General features: G+C 36.9%; 1 protein-coding gene across 2 annotated transcripts in view; it reads left to right on the forward strand.

Annotated features, from left to right (window-relative positions):
• Positions 1–23,477, forward strand: part of COL11A1 (collagen type XI alpha 1 chain) — a 133,716-nt gene extending 110,239 nt beyond the window's left edge. For both annotated transcript variants that reach the window (XM_088060257.1, XM_005520930.3), the window contains 18 exons: positions 5,217–5,270; positions 5,738–5,845; positions 6,027–6,080; positions 6,374–6,427; positions 6,933–6,986; positions 12,037–12,090; positions 12,467–12,574; positions 12,656–12,709; positions 13,732–13,785; positions 14,769–14,876; positions 15,488–15,541; positions 15,630–15,665; positions 15,769–15,822; positions 16,650–16,899; positions 18,518–18,630; positions 19,418–19,486; positions 20,155–20,388; positions 22,050–23,477. In XM_088060257.1, the coding sequence (XP_087916383.1) occupies positions 5,217–5,270; positions 5,738–5,845; positions 6,027–6,080; positions 6,374–6,427; positions 6,933–6,986; positions 12,037–12,090; positions 12,467–12,574; positions 12,656–12,709; positions 13,732–13,785; positions 14,769–14,876; positions 15,488–15,541; positions 15,630–15,665; positions 15,769–15,822; positions 16,650–16,899; positions 18,518–18,630; positions 19,418–19,486; positions 20,155–20,388; positions 22,050–22,196 (1,659 nt within the window). In that variant the 3' untranslated portion in view covers positions 22,197–23,477. The remainder of the gene's footprint in view (positions 1–5,216; positions 5,271–5,737; positions 5,846–6,026; positions 6,081–6,373; positions 6,428–6,932; positions 6,987–12,036; positions 12,091–12,466; positions 12,575–12,655; positions 12,710–13,731; positions 13,786–14,768; positions 14,877–15,487; positions 15,542–15,629; positions 15,666–15,768; positions 15,823–16,649; positions 16,900–18,517; positions 18,631–19,417; positions 19,487–20,154; positions 20,389–22,049) is intronic.
• The last annotated feature ends 531 nt before the right edge of the window (positions 23,478–24,008 follow it).

Below are 24,008 nucleotides of genomic sequence, written 5' to 3' on the forward strand. Positions count from 1 at the left end.
TTTGTAGTTTTCTCTCTGGGAGGAGTACCAAAAACGTGACACAATCTAAGATTTGAGAGAAATAAAAAGTTACTGGGAAAAGAGAGTCTGTGTGTCGGTGGAATATAGAAAATAATGGGCATTGTAGGAAGAAAAAATTTTCCTGTGACCAATACTGAGAAAAATGTTAGTTATGAGAACATTCAGGTTAGCACCCAATTATATTCAGTGCTTTAAAAAACCCACCTTGTGTAAGACTGTGGCCTGTTGAACTTGATGGGAATTTTGCCATTGGTTTCAGTCACCTCTTTATTTTTCAGTATTTCATGATCAAATTATATTCCTGCCATTTTCTAAACACATTGCCTTATATTGAACTCCTTCCTCCTTTGCTTCTCCCTGCAACTCATCTGTGTGATTTAGAATCACTGTTTGTGATGATTAGGCCATGAAATTTAATTCAAGAATGCGAAGTTCAGACTGTTTATCACTTGGTTGTCATTTTTTATTTCCTTGCTTTTTATTTTCCTAGCTTATATTCCGTATCTCTTCATTCACAAAGAGAAGCTTCCAAGTATATTATTTTGGAAGTTTATATTAATTGTAATTACTTTCCTCCCTCCTCCACCTCCTCAAGTGTTAGTACATGCCAGGGTATTTTCCTTGTTAGGATATCTTCCTTAATTTCAATTCCATTTAATGAGATTTCAAGCTGAGATATCATCAAGAGTTGTTTTGTCAGGGGGAGCTGCTGCAATGGGAGGACAGGTCATGCTTTTAAACAAAACATGCATTTTGCCTTTTTCTTTTCTTCCCACACATTTTTCCCCCAATGTTTTCCTTATTATGTCAGCATGCTTTGGCCTCTGCACCCCTTTCAGGAAAGGCACACCATACTGCAGATAATTCAATGCAGTCAGTGAAGAATGTGGAAAAACATTTTGGTATCATCCCTGTCACTGTTGAGGAGAGAATCAGGTTTGCTCACTTGCATACTTTAATTGTTTGACCAGGAGATATTTTTTCATTGATATAGGGGTTTCAAAGCCCCCTTATCTTCTGGCAGAGACACACAAATTTTGTCACACTTAGTGCCATACATTTTTAAGTAGCTTCTTGTTTCCCCTGCTCTGCACACAAGGGCCTGAATGCTCAAAGGCATCAACACTGCAAATGCTCCTGTAGCCCTGCATTATTAATGCTGTAGCCTCCACCAAGGGCCTGGAGTCTGACACTCAGCAGAACCACTTAAATCCAGCTGCCACACCAAGAGCAGTCACTTTCTTCTCCTTTTAATTAAGAAATGGAAAATCAAAGTGTACCTACACCTACATACACTTATCTCTGATTTGATATCAAAGGTCTAACATGCAGATATTCTGAATAGCCAGGAAGTTGCTCATGACTTCTCTAACCTGTGCCTTAGAATGTACATAAGAATTTACAACACAGGGGAAACAGATTAAGTAATGTTAACCCCACGCTTCTACAAAACCTAATGAAATAAATTTGCCTTTCTAATTTAGATTAATTTGTGATAACTAATTTGCGATAATATTAATCACAATCACACTGAGCACTGTGCTGTTATTCTGCCCCTTCTCCCTTCTACAGCACATTATAAACCATCAGAGTTAGAGAGCAGTGCAAACTCAGCATCTGCAGAACCTAAGCATTTGTTCTGTAGCCTCTCAGAGCTGGTTTACTGCATGAAAAAGTCTGGTGTTAGAAAAACACTATACTCATCCGGGTTTAAATTTCTTCCTATTATATTGTTCTAAAAACTTTCAAAAGTAGTACATTAATAAGGAATCCCACACAGTAAAGAAGTGAGATCAATAGTTCTCATGCTTAATCATTGATTTGTACTGCAGATGGAAGTGAGAGAACAAAATCAATTGAGTATCCTGGCTCTAAGTTTAGAAACATGTTTGATAAGTGTTCACAGACAATTTTATGCATGCATATCATTTTTCCATACACATATGTGTAGACATTGCTAAGATACCTAATCAAGGTGTGTCTGTGACAGTTTAGGCTACCTGAATACCCATCCTAACAAATTACTTTTAATAACTTTACATCACCTACTGACTGTGATTTTTTCTCATCCTTCTCCATCTTTCAAACATGCTTGTAAACAAGAGCCCTCCCAGAAAACACAGCCTTTAGAATTTCTCTCAATTAAATTTAGTTACCCATAGAGCCATTAAATATAACACATATGCAGACCTATGCAAAGGGGAGTCTCTTCTAAAGTTGCAGTTTCTCTTTTGTTTGTTTGGGGTTTTTTCTTGTTTTTTGTGAGAATGGCAAAAAGGAGCAAAACTAAATTTTCAAAACACAGTCAGTTACAAAGCTTCCTCTCATTGTTATAAAATGAAACACCACATCCCAGAATTTAACCAAAAGGTGGCAGTCTTCTATCCACTATTTCTGTGCTTTGTATGGACAGTTCTCTAGAACTGATCATAAGGAAAACAATATTTTTTAAACCTTAGAACTTTTTAATAATGTTTTTTTACATTTTAACTTTTAAACTACTTTGCCTAGCTTGGTAGAAACCATTTTCCTTGCTTAATCCAAGGAGGTTTTCAGAATTAAGCATGTCTGCAAAATGACATGATCCTTTGTAATTTAAGATGTCTGTCTTTCCTTTTTGAAATTCTGTCAGAGGAAGGCTATGCCTAAGAAAGACCACAGTAACTTTTAAAAGATCTGAACTGCTAACAAAAGAGAGAAAAATCTCCAGAGATGGAATAAATCTATTATTAGATCATAAAATCTGTTTCCCAATAGAACACGAAATATTTCTCATGGAGAAGATGCATCAGATTCTGAATTAATGCCATTGCTACTAAAAATGAAAAGGAAGACAAGGGCCAACAACAACTATAGATTATACAGGTTTTAGTAGCTATAAATATGCACTCTGTAAATATATATCAGCTACAATCTTCTCTATCAAAACACTGTTTAACTCCTTTAACAGCAATCTAAACCAAATACAGCATTTCATAGTACCTAATACTTAGAATATAAAAATCACTGTCAGATAAAACAAGGACTGCATACATGGAAGAGGCACATTTTTTAGTAGAGCAATGATATAGAAATATTAATGTGAGATGAAACTTTAAATGGTCTCATCTTTCACAAATGCCCTTTAAGGGAACATCTTGACATTTTGTAGTCCTTCCAATTTCTCAGTTTTCCATATTGCTGCTTGCTGGGCAGCTGCTGTGCACAGACCAGCATCTCCAAGTGTGCTGGAGCAGGCACCCCCAGTGGTCCCAAGTGCAGGTCAGAGGCAGCCCAGTGTGGCATGATAGAATGAACGTGTGTTTCTCAACAGGAAGGGTAAGAATCATATTATAAATCTAATGTGGATCATTATAAATTACAGTATCATTAAGCAGAAAGGCAGAAAAAGAACTCTCCCTCTGAGAAGCTGCCAAGGGGATTACACTGCACAAGGTCCTGCCAGCAAAGACTGGGCACAATCAGTGCTCTTATGTCACTGCTCTGTTTTGTCCTGCCATGGGCTCACCTTTGGAAAAGCTCTATATAGAGCACTCTGTGGCTATAGTATGGTTACTGACTTGAATAACATATTTTTGCTGATTGCAGACTTCATTCTCTGTTGCTACAAAAATCTCAATCGATTGATAGTAGGCATGGACAAAATCCCAGTGGTAATGGGGCTGCAGACTCAGTACATGCTGTGCAGGGAATAAGGAAATGAAGAGTATGAATTTTCCTAGAAAACATACTTACTGCTTATTGATCTGAAGCATCCACTATGGATTTTGTTTTGTTTTAGAATGAATGCTACATCACAAAAGAAAATTAATATTAGACACTAAAAGGGATCATTAATTTTTGAGGTTCCTATAAATTTAAGTATATCTAATAAAACATACCTGAGTTTCTAAAGGTGTATTCACCCTTTGATAGTGCTTTTTTTGAAGGACATTTTAATATTGCTCCTAAAATATTGGTTATCTGTTAATTATCCTAGTCTGGAATTCAATTTATTTTAAAGGAAATATTTTCCTTTAATCTAATGAAATATTTGCACTGGGCCAAATTCTGGTCCCTGTGAGGTTGTCATGCTGCTATGACCTTCACTGAAAAAAGTTCAGTATCTACACCATTGTTTTAAAATTGTATTTTGTGATTTATAGTTTTATACTGACCACATGAAAATGACAGACATGCATGAATTAATTGAATTGTTGTATAATGAAGAGGGGCATGCAGGTCACACAGGTTAGGAAGGACACACAAATTTATTCCAATTCTGTGAATGCAGTAAATGATTGGGTAAAATGCATTTCCAGCACTGAACTATTCTTGTTCATAGATGTAATTACTGGCAACATTCATTTGGTTTGGAAAAGAATATATTTTGGGGGAAAAATTCCTCCCATTAGCAGTTGGATTGAAAAATCCTTTGGGATAAGAGTATGTGTTTCTTATCTAAGCACTCCATAACAATCACAAAGCATATTCTGTTACCCTTCCATGATTTGTGTCTCTGTGATGCTAATAACTAAATATTATATTAACAGAAGAGTATTCTATAAAAGTTTATGCATCAGACCACTAAGCTAGAAAATAATTGGTCATAACTAAACTTTAAACTGAAGAATTGAAAACACAGTCCTTGAGATAATACTGTGTATTAGCTCAGAAGGAGATTGAGTTATCTTAAATGTTCACTTAGTAGTGCACAGTCTTTGACTTGAACAGATTTTCTTTTCACACAATATCATCTGAAAGCCAGCTGCTTTACAAAATAAATTCCATCAGTGGTAAATACATAACACACACCTCTGAAGCCTGTGGAGAAAGTTTTTCTAACTGATGCTATTAGTTCATCCTTAGGTCTTTATATAATTTTTTTCTTCTTCTAACAGTAGCTATAGCAATAATCACAAAGAGGAAATTTGCAGTATATGGGATAATAAAGGGGAACATCTCCCAAAGCCCAAAGGGAAGTTTAGTCTCCTTGGTTCAAGAAAACATTTATTTGATGTATTATCTCTCAAATTTCTAACTCCAGTTCTGCAAAACTATGTACATAACTCAACCCCCTCTAGGCAGACCAAATAAAAAACAGTTCCTATATGCTGTTTATATAAATAAGTATGGGAAGAATATGTAGTAACAGAAGTAAATTCATAGAAATATTCTACCTAATGACTAATAAATTTATTCTTATGCATCTATAGGGTGAGCCTGGAGAAGCTGGTAACCCTGGACCTCCTGGAGAATCTGGAACAGCTGTGAGTGTTATGTTGTCTTATCATTAACATTTATTATGGTGAACTGAGGTATCTGGCAGTGCTTGCTTTGGTAACAATTTCCTCAGATCACTTGTGTCCTTGTGCATGTTTTCTTTGAATTTTCAGTGAAGAACTTACACCTTTAAAATGACATTTGTTTCCATATATTAGCCACATCTTGTACTAACAGAGGATGGAGATTTCCCAAAAGAATACCTATTTTTCCTTCCATAAGTATTCACCCTGACTTGCATCTTTTTCTTTCTGGAAGCAGTTCACTGACACAAAATGGGTACAGAATTTAGCACTTAACCTGAGAGGTCCTAATTTCCCACTCACATGCCAGTATTTATTGAGGAGTGACAGACATGGGCCTTGTCTGGAAAAAATTAGTTTGCCATTGTGATCCCTTTTTTTTGGCCCTTCCATTTCCAGATGGCATTTTTGTGTTCATGTGTTTTCCACAGGGTCCCAAAGGTGAAAGGGGAGAAAAAGGTGAAGCTGGTCCGCCTGGAGCAGCCGGACCACCAGGTGCTAAAGGACCTCCAGGTGATGATGGGCCTAAGGGTAACCCAGTAAGTGAGCTTCATAATTCTAACCCAAACCACTGTGAAGCATTGCTGAAGTTGTGTGAATACAGAACCATAGCATTTTCTACAACTGCACTATGTTCATTATATGCTTCATACAAGATTTGTGTAAGTGCTACCTGCTTAGGAATGGACGACACATTCCTTGCTTTTTTTCCTGATCTAGGGCCCAGTTGGTTTTCCTGGTGATCCTGGTCCCCCTGGGGAACCTGGTCCAGCTGTAAGTATACCTTAAAAACAGTTTTAGGTCCAAGTCTTAGTTTGCACTTAATTCTAGTTGACCCTGTCTCTTTCTTGTCTGGGCAAGCGCTCTTGACTGTAAGATCTGTTGCTTTTATGTTCACTCATTTCTCAAGGCTTTAAAAACATTTAGAAATCTTTTAAAAGTTTTGAAAAATAATGTTGTTGGGAAAATGCTCTGTAGAAAAATAATGCTCTTATATTCATGTATGAAAGTCAGTGACTTAAATTAGCTGATTTTTAAATTTTGTTTATTTTCCTTGAATTCTGTAGGGTCAGGATGGTGTTGGTGGAGAGAAGGGTGAAGATGGTGATCCTGGTCAACCTGTAAGATTTTTCTCTCATTTTATTTCACCTGCATGATCTGTCTGATGATAATAAAGTATCTTTAGCCAAATCAGTGGTTTCTATGCAGTCACACTCTTAAAAATATTTTCAGAGTGGATGCTTTTTCTATTATACTGAAAAAACACTATTTATTTCCTTGCAGAGGTAGAACTGCCCATATTACAGTAACACAAGCAAGAGCTCAATTTCTTTTAGAAGTAGTGATGTGTTAAAGGATTTGTGCTGGAGCTGCTGAGGAGCACTAAAAATAGAGCAGCTCTGAGCATAAGAAATGCTGCAGCCAAATAATCTTCATTAGCTGAACTTAGGAAATTATGCCAAGATCTTAAGCAGCATCTGACCAATACCCATATTAAGCATCAAAGTTCTGTTTCTAGATTCTGTCCACTGAAAGAGGCTAACACATGGCAGATATCTGTGGTATTTAATAAAGATCCTTAACTTCATCCTTTATTACTGCTGAGTTTTTAATTTTCTGTTGCAGGGTCCACCAGGTCCTTCAGGTGAAGCTGGCCCACCTGGTCCTCCTGGGAAAAGAGTAAGGAGTATCTCATGTTCTCTTGTACACTCCTCTTTCTGAGACACTGTGTCCTAGAGAATTTCAGCTACTTGTTCTATGCTGGGACACTCATATATGACATTTGTCATTTCTTTAAAGTAGTGTATTGAGAAATGAAAAAATAGAAACAGCAAAGAAAGCTCTTTAACATGGCTAACATGGAATATAAGAACAAAAATACATAGGGAAGAATGTATTGCTTACCTATAAAGGTGCTTTTTCTTTTCACTCAAGAATTCAGTGTCTACTGAATCAGTCTGCTGACAGAAGTTAGTAGGACAGTAATAGCAGACATCATCTTTATGCACATATCTGCTATCAGGGAGCAGGAAGAATGTGTCTTGTGGTGTCTTTAGTCTCAGAAATAAAATAATTTCAATGCAGCTATTGTGAAAAAGTGTGTCATCCCCTCTGCATACAGAACTAACAGGCAGACATTCCTGTAATTTATGAAGCTATTCCATTATTTCTAAGGCCTTTGAAGGTTCACAGGCTTTACAAATATAGTTAATCAAACCCAGTAAATAATGTTGCAGTCACAGAACTGTAGTAGATGCATCAACCCTTAGGTCTGCTCCAGAGAGCAATTAGATGCAGTTTTTACACTTTAAAAAACAGAAGACGTGTCATTATTAAACGTAAGCTGAGAATTATTTAACAAAATATGTTAAATTGCTTGATTTAATGGGCTTGAGTGAACTGACATGCCTAATTAGTTTTATTTATTTTACACAGTAATCTATTTGCTCCACCAACATGCAAAGTATTTATAATGTTCTAAGTGATTATGGTAGCATTAGCAACCTTATTAGAACTGAAATATGGTTCGATTGAATATTAGCAATTAGTGTGTTTGCTTGACATCAAATTAAATCTTCCTGCTTTATTATACAGGAAGGCAATAGCTTACTCCTCCCAGATGGGCTATATTCTATATGCACCTAGACAAAAAAAAACAATTTTGAAGCACAAATTCCATGTTATCTGTATGGTCAAATGGGAAATTGTGATTTGACACATTCCCACTCTAGGAAAAATGCATGGCTAAATATTGCAATGTAGTTACTTTCTGAATTTTGAATAAAACATTTTGTAGAATCAGATTCTACATTACTTGACTACCAGAATGTTTCAAACTTGTAGAGGATATATATTATATTGATGTTACACTAGAAAGAAACAGTGAAAGACTGAAAGGTTCATATTTAGCTGGAAAAAATGTTTTTCATTAGTTTTCATCACTTTACGGTGGAATCAATTTCAAGAAAAAGCCCTAACAAGAATCTTTTAATTTGGATTGAGAAGGACACAGTTTCAGCAGTAATATTGCTGTTGGTGAGGTGCAACTCTTGCTATACTACTAGAAAGCAATATTCTATTTTTTTGTTTGTCTGTCTAAAATAATGAGCTGTCAGAGCTCAGAGTTCATACTTTTAGTTAAAGGCTCTTGAAATCCTCAACAGTAGGATCCTTATTTATTTTATTATTCATTTTCATTCCCCTCTTCCATTCTATTTTGTAACTGTCCTCAGTTTTACTGCCCGGTCTTCTGAAATCATGTTTATTACCAGATGTAAGAGTTTTGAGCAATCTCTGTTTAGTTACAGAATTACAAAGCTTTTCCAGCTCTCCCTGAGAAGCAAATTCTAGTGAAAGACATGGACATAAATAGTTTTTCCTTTGTATCTAAGAAATTTAAAAGCCAAAACCATAATCTACAAAGGGTGACTTTTGTGACATACTAATTGATAAAGTCTTTTAAAGTGATTTTTTTTAAATTTTCATTAAATAGTAATTATTATTTTACATATTCTGACTTCTTAAATGATCTGTGTATGCAACAGATCAGAAAAATGCATGCTCAGAAGGTTTTATACATCAATGTAATTTAGCTGCAAGTAATGGTAGTAGTTGTGGCTGCTTCTCTAGAAATAGAGATACAGACTGAACCCTGCTACAATTATGTTGTTTTTATTATTTTTCTGAAACTTAGTCCCTTGCTTTTACTTTTGGGACTTCTTTTTGGTTTGCCATACAGTAGTCTAGATTGAATTCATTGAGTTCCATCTGAAAAATGCTAAAAAGAGGAAAAGACACCATCAGAGAGTATTTTTCCTTCAGATCAATATGCAATCAATACAGATCAGCACAGACAGCCCTCCTTGCCTGTGCTCCTCCCAGCCCTTCAGCATGCCAGGCACTTGAGCTTTGGGACCTGCTGCTGGGCTGCTTTCCCCAGGAGTGACAACCAGATGTCCACATCACATACACATAAACCTCCACACACCAACCAAAAGGTATTAGAATTTAAAGCTCAAGAATAAGATATATTTTTGTTCTCAACTGGAGGGCATACCATCTTCTTCCATTAAAAGATGTCTACACTGAAGCAAAGCCAGCAATTTTGCAAAGCAAAAGTTTATTTGATTTGTTGCCTTTAAACACAATATTGAATAACCTTGGAAAAAATAAAGTGTTTCTATGAAGGAGATTTTTTTCCATTTTGGGTACAGCATGGTGCTGCCTCAGCAGGATGTACTCACCACTTAAAAATTAAACTGATTTTCTCTCTTGATTGCAAATGCACAGAATACCTAACAATACTCCAGGTTCCTATCTCAGCAGGCCAATGAAATGTGGTAATGGTTTTCTGTGTTGGAAGTCGTGTTTTAAGCCAGATGACAGACAGCTATAAACAACAATTTAAATTATTTTAATGAAATACGGAAGAACAGAGAAAAATATTCAATAGGTTCACGTAACAAAAATTGAGAACAAGTTTGTTTCTGCAGGATTTCTTTTGTCTTCTTGGTTCATAAAATGTATCAAGCAGCATGTCCAAAATTACAGTGCAATGTTCATAAAAATCAGCATGGTAGCTGGGGATGAGGGGAGAATCGTGCACTAATGTAAAATACTGGTACAGAGTTCCTATCTGTCAGATAAAATTTCCCAGCCTCCACCAACGGCAGTGTAGGAAGGTAAGATAAATAATAATGAGCAGTTTGTCTCTGCAGAAGCCCAGCAGTGCCAGGCCAGTGGCTCCTGCAGCAGCTCTGTGCCTGGGGCAGCCTTGGCACTGGCTAAAATGAGCACTCCCTGCCCAGCACTCGTCAGTCATTGTATTTGTATTTTCGTCATCACAGCGGGTTTAGCCCTGCTAATTAATCCATGCTGCAGCTGCATTTCTAGATTATGCAGGGACTATATTTCTCAAGTACAGACTGCCACATTCAACCCTTTTCAATTCCTTAGATAGGGTGGGTTATAATCCATATGGGAACTTCAGGGAAAGGAATTTTCAAGCAGTAAAGACAGTGGACATGTAAATTAATTCATGTAAGAAAAATAGTCATGTTTCTAAAATGTTTCTGAGCTTATTTATGTACATGTTGATCTTTCTTGTTATCACGGCAAACTCTGATCCACCCAACAAATTACAACTACACAAAGGGGTACATGCGTCAGACATTATTAATTATTATTGGAACAGCAGCGATTTAAAATATTCTTCCTGTTTTAAAGAGACAGCATTTGGCTTTTAAGCTTCTCTATTTTGAAGAACTAAAACTAAGTCCTTTACACCTTAAAGCTCTTAAAAATACCGAAGAAAAAAGCTATTGATACCCACAGCAAATGGTCAAAGTCCTCTGTGGGCAATTCAATTCATTTGGCATTACTTTTGATGTAAAGTCTGAGGTATCTCTGTTGGCCAAAAGGTTCATGCAGTGCTGCAGATGTTCAGTGTCACCCTGGAGAAAGCTTAATTTCAGAAGCAAATGATCTTAATATACTTCTATGTAAATAGCTATAAAATGAATATAAATTTCCTGGAATTAAAACCAGTGGAGTTGCTCAAGGTATGTGCCAGTAACAGTGGACAGTGAAATATATCAGGCTATAAAAAATGTGGGCTAAATTCAACTCTCATATAAAATATGGCTTTAGGTCAAACACTGATCCGAAGCCCTGAGCTCACAAAGCAAACAGGCAGATGCTTGACTGGAAGTACAGTTCGTATTTGTAAAACTAAAATCATGTTCTGGTGCTTTACCTTTAGGGAGCCAGAATTGTTTTTCTGTATGTTGTTAAGAAGCAAAAAGCAGTAAATAAATGGAAGTGATTTAATTTTTCTAGTTGCTGGTCTTCAGAACTTCTTTTTTAGTTTCTACGTAACAATCTGCATGTTGTATTAATGAACAGATGAGTCTTGTATAGATTCACAAAATCACAGCATTTGAGCACGGTCACTTTTCTTTAATTTTCCTTCAAGCTGCTCATTGGTTGGCAAGAAATATCTACTTGTAATAAAGACATTTCCCAGGCTGAAAATTAACCTTGTAGGAGAACAGTTGGTCCATTATCTTGAGTGCATCTTTTCTAAACTAAGCATATAAGAGAACCATTTCCAGAAGAGTACATTAAATTCTAGACACTGCTCCTGTTCATAACTGAAACTATGAATATTAATTACCTGACCTAAAAACCAGCCCTTGATGTTTTGGAGGAGAAAAATGTCTTTTTATTTTTCACTTTTGTATTTAGTGGATAATATGTCAATTTTTGGATGTCCAAATGTAATCAGGCCCCTTACTGAGCCCATCCCTGACTTAGAGAATAAAGTGTTTGCCATGCTGCAGAAAGAGAAGCCTTTCTGGAAAGAGTGGATAAACTACAGTGAATAGATAGAAGTCAATGCAAAGCAAGTTTAAAATTAATTGTTATTGTTCATATAAATTTGTATTGCCTTTTTTCTTTTATATCCTGTTTTGCTTTTTATTTTTTTTCCCCAAGCTAATTCTTTGGTTTGAACCTCATCATCTTTTAGACATTCTAAAAACCCAGAAAATTTTATAGGGCTGTTCGGTATTTTTTATCCTGTGAATAAAATGTCAAAAAAAGAAATTTAATGCTATTTTGTAAGCATTTTCTACTTATTAATATAGCGGGAATTGCACTTTCAGAATTTTTTTCACCAGTTATCTTTGAAAAAACCTGAGATTATGAGCTCAGTGTCCATATTTTACAGGGACCTCCTGGGGCAACGGGTGCTGAAGGCAGACAAGGTGAAAAAGGTGCAAAGGTAATACACTAAAGATTTTTTTTGAAGCATAGAAATATAAACTGTTTATAAATTAAAAGTAAATTGCTTATGATGCACTGAGTGTGGAACTTTTCAAAGTAATAATAGGTAATCTGTAAAATCCAAATTCAGACCCAGAATTAGTAGCAATATGTAATGGAGTGGACCCAGCAGTGCAGGCCCAACACAGCTCACCTGTAACAAGCAATGGGAACCTGCCCTGCTGGCCCCACATCTCTCTATGAAGCCAGAGCCATTTCACTCAGGAAATTGTCCTGTGCAGAACTCTGGCTTTTCAAAAGTACTTTCCCTCTTGTACATCCCTCCAGTGCCAAACTGATTATCCCCCCTCTCTGACCTGCTCTGTTCTTTCCAGGGTGAACCTGGTGCAGAAGGGGCTCCTGGAAAAACAGGGCCAGTTGGTCCACAGGGCCCTGCAGGAAAACCTGGCCCAGAGGGTCTCCGGGGCATTCCTGGCCCTGTGGTAAGTAACAGTGCACATAATAGTTTAAATGTTGCATTTCCTGTTTATGCTCTGGTCAAACCAGCTTTTTGTTTTTTCTAGGGAGAACAAGGTATGCCTGGAGCACCAGGTCAGGATGGCCCTCCTGGACCTCTGGTGAGTATCCTTTTCCCACATGTCAGTCACAGAAGCCTCCAAAAACATCACCAGAGATCTCTCTTCTAACATTTGAGAGCTTAAATATTCTGTTAAAATCTGGAGCTGAGAATATTAATGAACTATTATTTCATACAAAATATATTAACTACATGCTTACAAATGCACAGACTTCTGTCAGCTCAACAAGAATTTTTCAATGCATTGCTGCAACTTAATTTTGGATTTTAAGAAAATAAAGTTGTTATGCTTCTGAGTTAGGTTTCCCTCCTTCCCCTCCCATCCTCCACAGGAGATTGCTATCAGGAGAGTATGAAGCCTGATTTGCAGTAGAGCACAACACACTGCAGGTGAAAAGTCTGATTCTGCATTCCAGAAGCTTAAAAATTTCACATTTCATTCATGAATTATGTATTTGCCTAGGCTTTTGCATCTAGTGATATCCTGAAGTGGAGATGGAAACCCTAAGCACTGAATAATATTTTGTACATGAAATGTTATGGCATTTTTGAATATGTGCCAGGTGGAAAAGGTCTCTTATCACTCCTATTCATATCAGAAGTTGTCCACTGCCACCAGGAAAGCAGTGGTGAGGAGACAGACACAGTGTAGTGGCTCTACTCCTCATGGACATGGGCAGTATGAGATTAACAGCCTCTGAAAAATTCATGTCTATTGTACAGGCATGGCCTGCATTTTTTACCTCACTTTGTACAAATTACACAAAATCAGCCATTCTTATAAAATCTAAATATTTCTCACATTTAGTTTACCCTCTGCTTCATAGATTTCTAGTCATACAACCCTTTATAGATTTATAATTATAAAGGAAATACCACTGTAGCATCATTATGATTTTTTAAACATACTTCATCTCGAGCTCTAAATCACATCATCAATCACAACCATCAACCACTGAATGTGTAGTTTGATTTGAACTGCCTTTAATAACGTTTCTAGAAAACATGATCTGAGTGGGATGTTAGAACTCATTTTAACATTACTTCCCTTGATTCACATAGGGCCCACCTGGCTTGCCTGGACTGAAAGGAGACCCAGGTTCCAAAGGAGAGAAGGTATGCTTTGCTAATTGGTTGTGGCTTTTTAACTTCAGTCTGGTCTAAAACCTGTATAAAATTAGCAGAAAGAAGCAGTAGGGTTTGTATCAGCAAGGCATTGCACCACGCCTATCAAACAGCTTCCCACAGCCTTAATAGTCATCATGAAGTTTTAAGCCATATTTGATAACCTGGAAACACCTAGAAAGAGAAAGATTACTGCCTGTGTGGTAATCTATTGACCATGTGATCCTTGCAGTGAAAATCCTGGAGATATTGATGTAAAGACAACTGCCAGATTTACAAGAACAAAGCAAGTAGAAATAATGAGTATTGGCGATTTTTATTTAAAAGAATGGAACATAAATATTTGAAAGCTATAATACTTCCTTTTGGAATAATGGATTGAGACATCTGAGATAGCGTTTTCCTATGGAGTCCCAACAATATATTGATTGCCTGTGTATCAGAGAAAAACTATAGAAAAAGTGCCATGAATATGACAGTGCCTTGTGAACTGCAGGTTTTGTTTATCTTCTTGGATCAGCTGTTTATGCAGCCATATCACATGTGGAGCTCTGTGAGATGCTAATAGCAGCTACATGTGAAAATTGGTATGAAATTTGTGCCCAGGGTACTGTGATTTCTGTACCGGTTTCAGTAAGGGCTGCCTTGTGCTTAGATCTTTCACTGAATATGCAGTCACAACTTGTAAGTAATCTGAAAATTTGAAAGACCATCTAACCATATGCTTTTAGAATATATATAATAAATATGCTTTTAATATAATAAATATGTTAAATTAATATAACATAAATAAATATTAAATAGACACATAATGAATATGTTATAATAAATATAATAAATATGTTTTTAGAATAACTTGTTTTCAGGTTGATTCTTGACCAGCAACAGTGGTAGCATGTGAAAGGTATAATTTACGTGTTTACAACACATTTACTTTAATGTATGTTAACTGTATTCTCTTAAATCTTGTTTAGGGACATCCTGGTTTGATTGGCCTGATTGGACCTCCAGGAGAACAGGGTGAAAAGGGTGATAGGGGTCTTCCTGGCCCACAGGGATCTCCTGGAGCCAAGGGTGATGCAGTGAGTACAACATACTTGTGTTTCCATTCACGTTCCATGCAAGCAAGGAGTATATATATATATATATATTCCATGCTTCCTTTTGAAAGACATAAAGTTGCTATAAACATTTAACATCCAGAGACTCCTGCAAGAGGTTAGAACTTTCTTAGGCATTGTACAAACACAGCAAAATTAAACATCTTAAAATGATATTATAGAGTGTTTGAGAAAATGAAGGAAATGCATACACCCCAACATACACACAAAACAAGTTAGCAACAAGATAAAAGTAGCAGCAGCAATCTCATCATATTTACTAATTGCATTACCCAAAGCAGCTCCCTCTTTTCTAGTTACTAAGCCATGTTTTTAGGGCACTATGTAAAATGTGAGGTTTGCAAGCCAATCTGAAGAGGAACACAGCTGTGACAATACACTGCACTGTGTCAGAACAGCTACAAGCAACTCAGATTGTCAGACAGTATATTAAATCAGCCAACTATTTTAGCCTCTAGCAAGTGGCCTAACTCAAAACTCACCACAGTTGGACACTTAGATAAAGATATGATTTTTTAACACAGTCCAGTACATAGAATACTTTAGTTCTGTGCTTATTCTCTTTATTTTAGGGAATTTCTGGTCCTGCTGGTCCACTTGGACCACCTGGTCCTCCTGGATTACCTGTAAGTAATTTCATCCAGCCCTCCTGTTCTAACCACCCCCAAGCTGTGTACAACACACTCAACCAGAGTTATATGTTCTTGCCCACAGGGTCCCCAGGGTCCCAAAGGTTCCAAAGGATCCAGTGTGAGTAACTCTCCTCTATACATTTTCCTCTTTTCCTTAGCTTTGTGTGTGTTATTTTTAAATGTTGTGTAGCATGGTCAATACTTCTTTCCTTGCTCTGTAGGGTCCTGCTGGTCAGAAGGGTGACAGTGGCTTACCTGGTCCACCTGGTCCTCCAGTAAGTAAGAATTCTTATCTTGTATTACACTGACATGATGAACCTGTTTTGACATGGATAGAAAACAACATTTGGGAGCTAAAATATGAATGATTGAAAACTTATTTTTGAGGAAACACAGATCCACCAGGCACAGAAATACATATCTTCACTGAAAGAGCCAGAAGAAACTTAAATAAATAAAAAAAAAAACCAAAAAGAACACCCAAAAAAATCCCTATAAACCCCCCCAAACAAAGAAGCCCCTCATGCAATAATTATTTAATGTGTTACACTGAAGCACAGAAAGCAGAATTCTACTGGTTTCCCCTGATGATATTCTTCTGTTTCCATATATTTTTATATCATAACAAACTAAAATGAAGAGTCCAAATCTGAGTGAAGGGTTTCAATTTCTTGAAATTACATATTGTTTCCTAGACCCCAAGTGGAATTTTCAACTTTTATTATAGGAAACATCCAGAGTTTTCAATTTTCATAGAATATATCTGTGCTTGAGGGAATTAAGAGGGATACAGAGGCAACTGTGAATCATTTCTGCATGTCACTTGTGTGAGGGCAGCACACTCTTCCCCAAAAAGCAATGTAGTGAGAAGAGTTTAGAGCACAACAATGCTTTGGCCTTTTACAATCTTTTTTCTTTTTTTTTTTTTTTCCAAGTAAATCAAAGCCCATAGGTATGAATCAAAAGGAAAACAGGTGAAATAAAGGAATTAATACCTAGAAGAAAGCCTATTCAAAGCATCTCCAAGCCACATTCTGTGTTTTTTCTCTGCTGGAAAACTACACAAAGATATATATAATTAGACATGTTGTTTTCCACTTAGGGCCCTCCAGGTGAGGTAATCCAGCCACTGCCAATTCAGTCACCCAAGAAGACAAGAAGATCTCCTGACTATATGCTCTCTGATGCTGGTGATAATATTCTGGATTATTCGGATGGCATGGAGGAGATCTTTGGCTCCCTGAATTCACTGAAGCAAGATATTGAGCACATGAAGTTTCCAATGGGCACTCAGAACAACCCGGCCCGGACCTGCAAAGATCTGCAGCTCTGCCACCCAGACTTCCCCGACGGTGAGCTCATATTGCACAGGCACACACCGCTGCGCTTGGGCTCTGCCAGGGCTCTCGGGCAGCATTAAACCCCTCTTGGTGGATGGCTCATGCAGCTGCTCAACAAATACAGTCTCACTGCATCCATTTTTACAGCCATAAAAGTTTAAAAATATGAGACATATTCTCTTGGTAAGAGTCAGAGTTCTTTAAATACATAACCTGATCTGTTTTTTTGAGTTAAAACCTTTTAAAATTATGAATAAAAAACAGTTATTGTTTTGAAAGATGAGCATCACATTTCCAGGACAATCAAACAGGAGTATGATGAAAGAGTTTAGTGTAACAATATGAAACAGCATTGGTATTATATGAGATCCATATTCAATAATGATTCTCAAAAAGTTTACTAGTCTTTTAGCATTAATTTTCTCTACTGCATCAGCACTGTTTTTTCTAGATCAGCTGGCAAAGAGGCAGGGAAGTTTCTTTGATACTGTTTAATGCTACCAAGAAGTAGTATAATAAAATGCAAAGTAATATGAAGAGACCAAATGTTCCTAAGAACTATCTTGATTTTATTATTGGTTTTTGTTTTCTTTTTTTTTCTTCAAAATAATTTTACCCCTCTGAAAATGTTTAAATGAAATCCAGCCTTCACTAAATTTTCATCCTTTCATAATTTCTTCAATTGCAATGCATATTTTTCCCAATTCAAAGCAATATTTTTCAGCTTTTAAATGGGAGGAAAAATAGATTTTGACAGTTTAATAATATTTTATTGCTTTCACTCTAGATAGATAAGAACAGATGGTTGCCTTGAGGAGTAGTTAAGCAGTGTATGTGTTATATGAAAAGTACATATTTTACAATTTTACAATTCAGCACCCTCCATAATAAGGAATGTGTTCATTGAACACATTCACCTTCTTCATTTACCAGTATTTGCTTCCTCTTTAGAGCTGTCTTCATATAAAAATAATCTTATGTTGGTTAAAATAAAAGCAAATGTGTTCATTAAAATTCAAAATTCTCCAGGGATAAGACTTACAGAAAGGAAAAACTGTTTTCAATATGCAGCCTAAATCAACAGAATTGTTACACTCCATAAATACTTTATCTGTGCCCTATATTCAGAAGACAGAACTGGTGAAAGGGTTTGTCATTTCTCTTTGAAACCTCCATTATTTGTTTGAAACTGGATTAGAACTGTAGTTTTCTGCCCTGTTTGTGAAACATCTGAAGATAAGAACCCTCATCAGAGAAATCATCATTCTAATTAGAATAGCAGGTTTTAAAAAGCCCTGACTTTGAATGGGCCTTGGGTGGGCTGCAGCTCTTTTCATGCCCAGGCTTCACTGGTGGTGCAGCTTCATAACCCAGCAGTAAAAAGGCCTTTGCTTTGGTGGATCCCTCTCAGTGGTGCTTGTGCCAGCTACAACCCCAACCAAGCCCCATGCAGACAATTTTTACATCCAGATAAGGATGCAAATCCCTCCAGATTTTTCTCCCTGACCTAAACCATTCAGATAAAATAACTTTCCTACAAGCTTTGGAGAACCATTAGGTAGCAGTAAAGCCCGGTTCTTCTGAATACCATTCCTACTGAATAAGGCAAATATTTTCTCATTTGTCTTAGGGGAATATTGGATTGATCCTAACCAGGGCTGTTCTGGAGACTCCTTCAAAGTATACTGCAATTTCACAGCAGGTGGGGAAACTTGCATCTACCCAGATAAGAAATCTGAAGGAGTAAGTACCAATCTGTGTTTTCAGTTGGCAGTTGACAGTTCCTACTGTGCTGTTACAATGTTGAACTAAACAGGATAATTACATTGCCACATTTTCAAGTATCTGTCTTTCTAATTACATTTACATTTGCATACATCTGAATGGAGCAGTAAAACGGTACATAGAGTTAACAAATAACATTTTCAGCTTCAGATAGAGAATCTATGCACCTGCTTGCTAACATTTCACTACATTTCAGAATGTAACACAGCTGAACAGCCACTTACAGTACATGATCTAGTGTTTCTCACCTAAAAGCTAAACCTTCCTGTGTTTCTCTTGTGGGTTCATTTATATCTATTCATTTATTCCTATGCAAAGTAGATGTAAAAGACTATATTAACACTGTCCTTACTCACTGTTATAGATTACATCTGCTGGGGCATATGGTGTAGAGGAAGGCTTTCTGAAATCTTGCCCAAATGACAGGGATCTAATAGTATCAACACTGGTGAAAACATTTAGATACTTCACAGCTACAATTTATACCAGCAGTTTACCTGACTTAACATATTACAACCATCTCCCCCAAAGAGAACCAGCTATCTCTTGGTTTCTATTTGAAGTCACCAATTTGAAGGCATTCTCTACAAGAAAAACATTCTATTTTAGACCTTTAAAGTGGCTGAGATTTCAGGAAGAACCATTCTTTATTATCTGGTTTTATATTTGTCCAAAGTAATGTAAAACCTTCATATCTGTCAACATATGTTTCAAATACTTCTATCTCTGCTGTTTGACCACACAGGTTAGAATTTCATCGTGGCCAAAGGAGAATCCAGGATCTTGGTTTAGTGAATTTAAGCGAGGCAAACTTGTAAGTTGTCACTGCAATATAACTGTATTCATAAATCAGGCACATGTTTTCAGTGGTCAGCAGATCACAGGGAATTTTATAAATATTTATATAAAGACCCCCAGTCTTTTTGCCCTAAATATTACAGCAGCTACATGGCCTCTTGCTCCTGGACAGCAGAAGCCTGATTTGTATTGTCCCACAGTGATCCCAGTGGTCACCTGCACAGCTGGTGGTGAGGATCTGGCCTCTGGCAGACACACCTCACCACCAAACCTTAGGAAAGCAGCTGGAGCATAGATCACCCACCCTAGTCTAGGTAACTGGAAATATACTGAGTATGCAGAGGTGAGGCTGCAGGCTGACTAACTTTATGTTTAACTAAAAACAGATTACCAAACAGATTCTGCTGCTTTACACTATAAGGTAGGAGTAATTCTGTCTTTCCCAGGTGAAAAAAGATGAAATATGTAATTCTTCAATCTTCATCCTAAATGTCCTGCTACATCATGAAAATCTATTTACTGAGTCATAGCTGTATTAACCTTTAAAACTTCATAAAATGTTATGTGTTGGTTGATATTTTTATTAAGGGTAGTTATTTGGTTGTCTTTCGTCAACAATAATTTTGGTTTGCTTTGTACCAAAGAAAACAGATAAATATTCATCTAACTTTTCGTATTTTCCAGCTTTCCTATTTGGATGTTGAAGGCAATTCCATTAACATGGTCCAAATGACATTCCTTAAACTACTGAGTGCCTCTGCCAGACAAAATTTCACTTACAACTGTCACCAGTCTGTAGCCTGGCACGACGCACCCTCTGACAGCTATGACAAAGCACTAAGGTTCTTAGGATCCAATGATGAAGAAATGTCTTATGACAACAATCCTTACATCAAAGCTCTCCATGACGGCTGTGCAGTAAGTAGAGCTTCAAAGAGTCTACAAAACCAACCTGTCATTTAAAGTAGAAATCAAACAAATCTATTTTTTCACAGCTTTCTTCTGAGAAAACCTTTGTAAACACTTTACTTGTCATATACTGATTTTTTAGTAGATTTTTAACCACAGTACACTAGCGCCATATTCAGTTTTCGCCTGTGTACCAAAAAAGTAATAACCACAACCAAGCAGCAGAAACTGAACAAACTTGGAATGGATGCAGGCTGTCAGCACCACTGTGCTGAAAGCAGACTATCTGCTACTATGTATGAGCACAGTATAAGGGAAGAGCAGAAGCAAAAAAGATAATGAGAGGAGGCAGCCTATAAGCAGAATATATTTATACTAAAAGTCAAATAGAATATTTATTGAATGCAGCAAAAACATGTATCTCCTAAGTCCTATGTATGAACCCAAACATAGTGAATTAATTGAATAGTTTGATATGTGACTTTGTATTTCCTTTTCTTGTTTTGTGTATTCAAAGACAGGTGAAGTTTGTGGATTTTACTTTTCAGAATCCTCCTTTAGCTAAAAATCCCCAGAGGTGTCCAAGCATCAGAGCACTCCTCTTTCAGGGTCTGTGTGGGCATAGCAACTGTTACCACTTCTCAGAAATAGAAGGCTCTATTTAACACTTTGAAACAAAGACATGGAGAGAACAAGTGACAGTTGAAGCCTCATTGATTATTTTGGGGTTTGATATAGTAGGATTCAGAAGGCAGATTCTGAGAAGTTAGAGATAGAGAATTAGAGACCTGAAAGTGCCAGGATACACCTGGCTGTGAGGCAGCAATGCAGCTCAGGAGGTGCAAAGCACCTCCCCTCAGCAGTGAGGCTGATACACAACTGCTTCATGTCAGCTTTTCTATGTGCCTTGCATTTTCACTTCCCTTTTAGTATCCACAGAGGGTAAATGTAGCACTCCAGAGAGAGCTGAAAGTTGCAACTGTCACTAAACTGAGAACACTCTGATCTGTCAGCTTGGATGCTCATCTGACCTCCAAGACCCTGGAACAGCTGAAAGGGGTCTCAGCAGATATGAGAGACCTTCTAAAGGAAGTGCAGTGCTGATAAGTGACATGATGACTGGGCTGAGTGATGCATACAGGAGATAGAGAGCCTGCTTCAGGCAGCAAGGGTGTGCCTTCAAAGCTGGCTTCTAAGTGCAGCAGTTGGCAGTTCTGTCAGAATACTACTTTCTTCGCTGTCCAAACAGCTGCTCTAATATTTTGTGAGGCAGTTACAGTATTTCTTCTTAGAAGTGGATCTTCTGTCTTTCAGAACTAATTAGTGATTTTTTTTCACAGGGAAGATGTGCACTGCTCTGAGAATATTATTGTTTATTAAATAGTACAGACATGAACTGAAAATTGTCTAAGAAGCCTGAGCTATCTTTGATTATTTCTCGTTTGTAGGCCTACTTTAGTAAGTTAAAACCTACGGGCCATTCTCCATCTAAAGTCAGAACATCCCATGTCAGATTTTTAAAATGAAATCATAAGAAAACACAAGATTTGGGGTTTGCAATACCTGGTGTATAACAGGTCAATAATTTTAAAATTCTATGATTAAACTACAGCACATGTTAAATGCTCAGATCTATAACAGTTTGGGTTTTTTTCTTCTTTTTTGAACAGTCAAGAAAGGGCTATGCGAAGACGGTGCTGGAAATCAACACGCCCAAGATAGACCAAGTGCCCATAGTTGATGTGATGATCAATGACTTTGGTGATCAGAACCAGAAGTTTGGATTTGAGGTCGGTCCTGTCTGCTTCCTCGGTTAAGCTTAAGACAAAATCAGATTAACACAAATGTTGCACTTTGGTGCTACCAACCCACTTCATGCCACATGCAAGTTTTGAATAAGGATGGCATAGAAAATGTCTTGCTGTGTATGTATGTCTTATCTAGAAAGTAATTGTTGCCCTTGTAGGGCCAGAATCACATGACTTAAACTTATTTTGCAAAGATGCTGTGGCACAGACAGACAACATAGGGCTCACTTCAGGAACACCCCCTTTGGATTCCTTTGGTGCTGTAAAAAAACCAATGACAATGGTGCTCCTTCCATTAAATGCAACAAAGAGGTGTTTAGAAAGTGTTTAATATAAACTGTAATTATTCTATGTACAATACTATACTGTGATTTCTCTGTCCACTTCCAAAACTTGCATGTGTCTCTGAATTGCATCTGGCTTTTATTTTACAATTACAAACTACATTGTCAATACTGTGTATGTATTCTGAAAAAATAAAACTGTAATTGCCAGTGAAGCCAATTCCATTTCTGATTAATAATAAAATCCCTTTGTATATATTGTTGTTGAAGAGCTTTGTTATTTGAAGTCGCCAATAAAATTAAGGTGGCAAAACTGGAAGATCTCGAGCAGCACACTCAAACAACTCTTTTCTGCTGGTATCACTCTGTGACAAGGAATTTAGATAATGAAATGAAAGCACTTTCAAAGGTGCTGTGTTCCATGGTGCTATACCTCAGACTTTTTATTTTCTATTCTAATTCCATAATTTCATAAGATAACTGTATATACCTAAAATAAACAAATTTATATTTTTGGGTGGGGAAAATATGTAAGAAAAAACCAAACTTCTGTGTAAGAGAACTGTTAAAAATCTGTGAAATAAATTAGTCATATAGCTTTTTTTTTTTTTAAATCTCATCTGGATTTGTTTCCATTGTGCTTATTTGGGCTACATAAGTATAAAAACTGGATTTGAAACAGTTATTTATGGATTTTTTAAGTGTTTACTTAGATGTTTGTGTAAGCAATGATGGATGTTTTCTTCCTGAACTGGCTACTAACGGTTTCACAGAATAGTCTATACGATATTTGCCCGTCCCATTAATATGAATTACTTTTCTTCCTGTCACTCCACCTGAAGGCCAGGGATGCAATATGTCTAGGTCATGTGATTCTACACAGTTGCTAAGCAACAGACAAGGGACTGCTTCCTAAAGAGCTGTCTTTGACCCAAACCTTACATTTCACTATTCAAAGCTCACCAAAAAACATGTTGGTTTGGCCTTCCCTCTGAACATTTTATTCAGGTAGTTGGAAGTAGAAATTACATTTTAGCTTTACAACACAAATCCTTTTGTAATTATTTTTCATAATATATGTAAGACTTGAAAAGAAATGTTTGTTTCTATTTCTTATAAATTGTTAAATTAAATAGTACTAGTTTCTGCTGGCTCGTTTCCAACTGGTATTTTCTTATGCACGTTTATACATGTAAAAGTGAGATTCCAAAAGTCATCTTCTTGCTGTTCATATTTTCTTTTATTTTTGAACCAAAGTTTGTAACTGTCACCTCAAAGAGGGAAATACAAATTTTATTAATAAAATCAAGTCTTGTTTATCTGGATTGGTCATTCTCTTATTTCAATGTCCAAAATCACCCACTGCCATTACTGTAACTTCATTCTGCTTCCAGACAGTCCAGGCTCGAAAAAAAGGAATGTTACTACATGTCCTGGCAAGCACTGGGCAACAGCACTGGGAAGTGTTGACAGACAGGGTGCTGATCTGGCCATTGGCAGTAGGCAGCAGGGATAAGTTCACACCTCATTGGTATGG

This window comes from Pseudopodoces humilis, chromosome 10, assembly GCF_049639895.1.
Source record: "Pseudopodoces humilis isolate 2021_Gansu_Grassland_sample_001 chromosome 10, ASM4963989v1, whole genome shotgun sequence".
Classification (NCBI taxonomy): Eukaryota; Metazoa; Chordata; class Aves; order Passeriformes; family Paridae; genus Pseudopodoces; species Pseudopodoces humilis.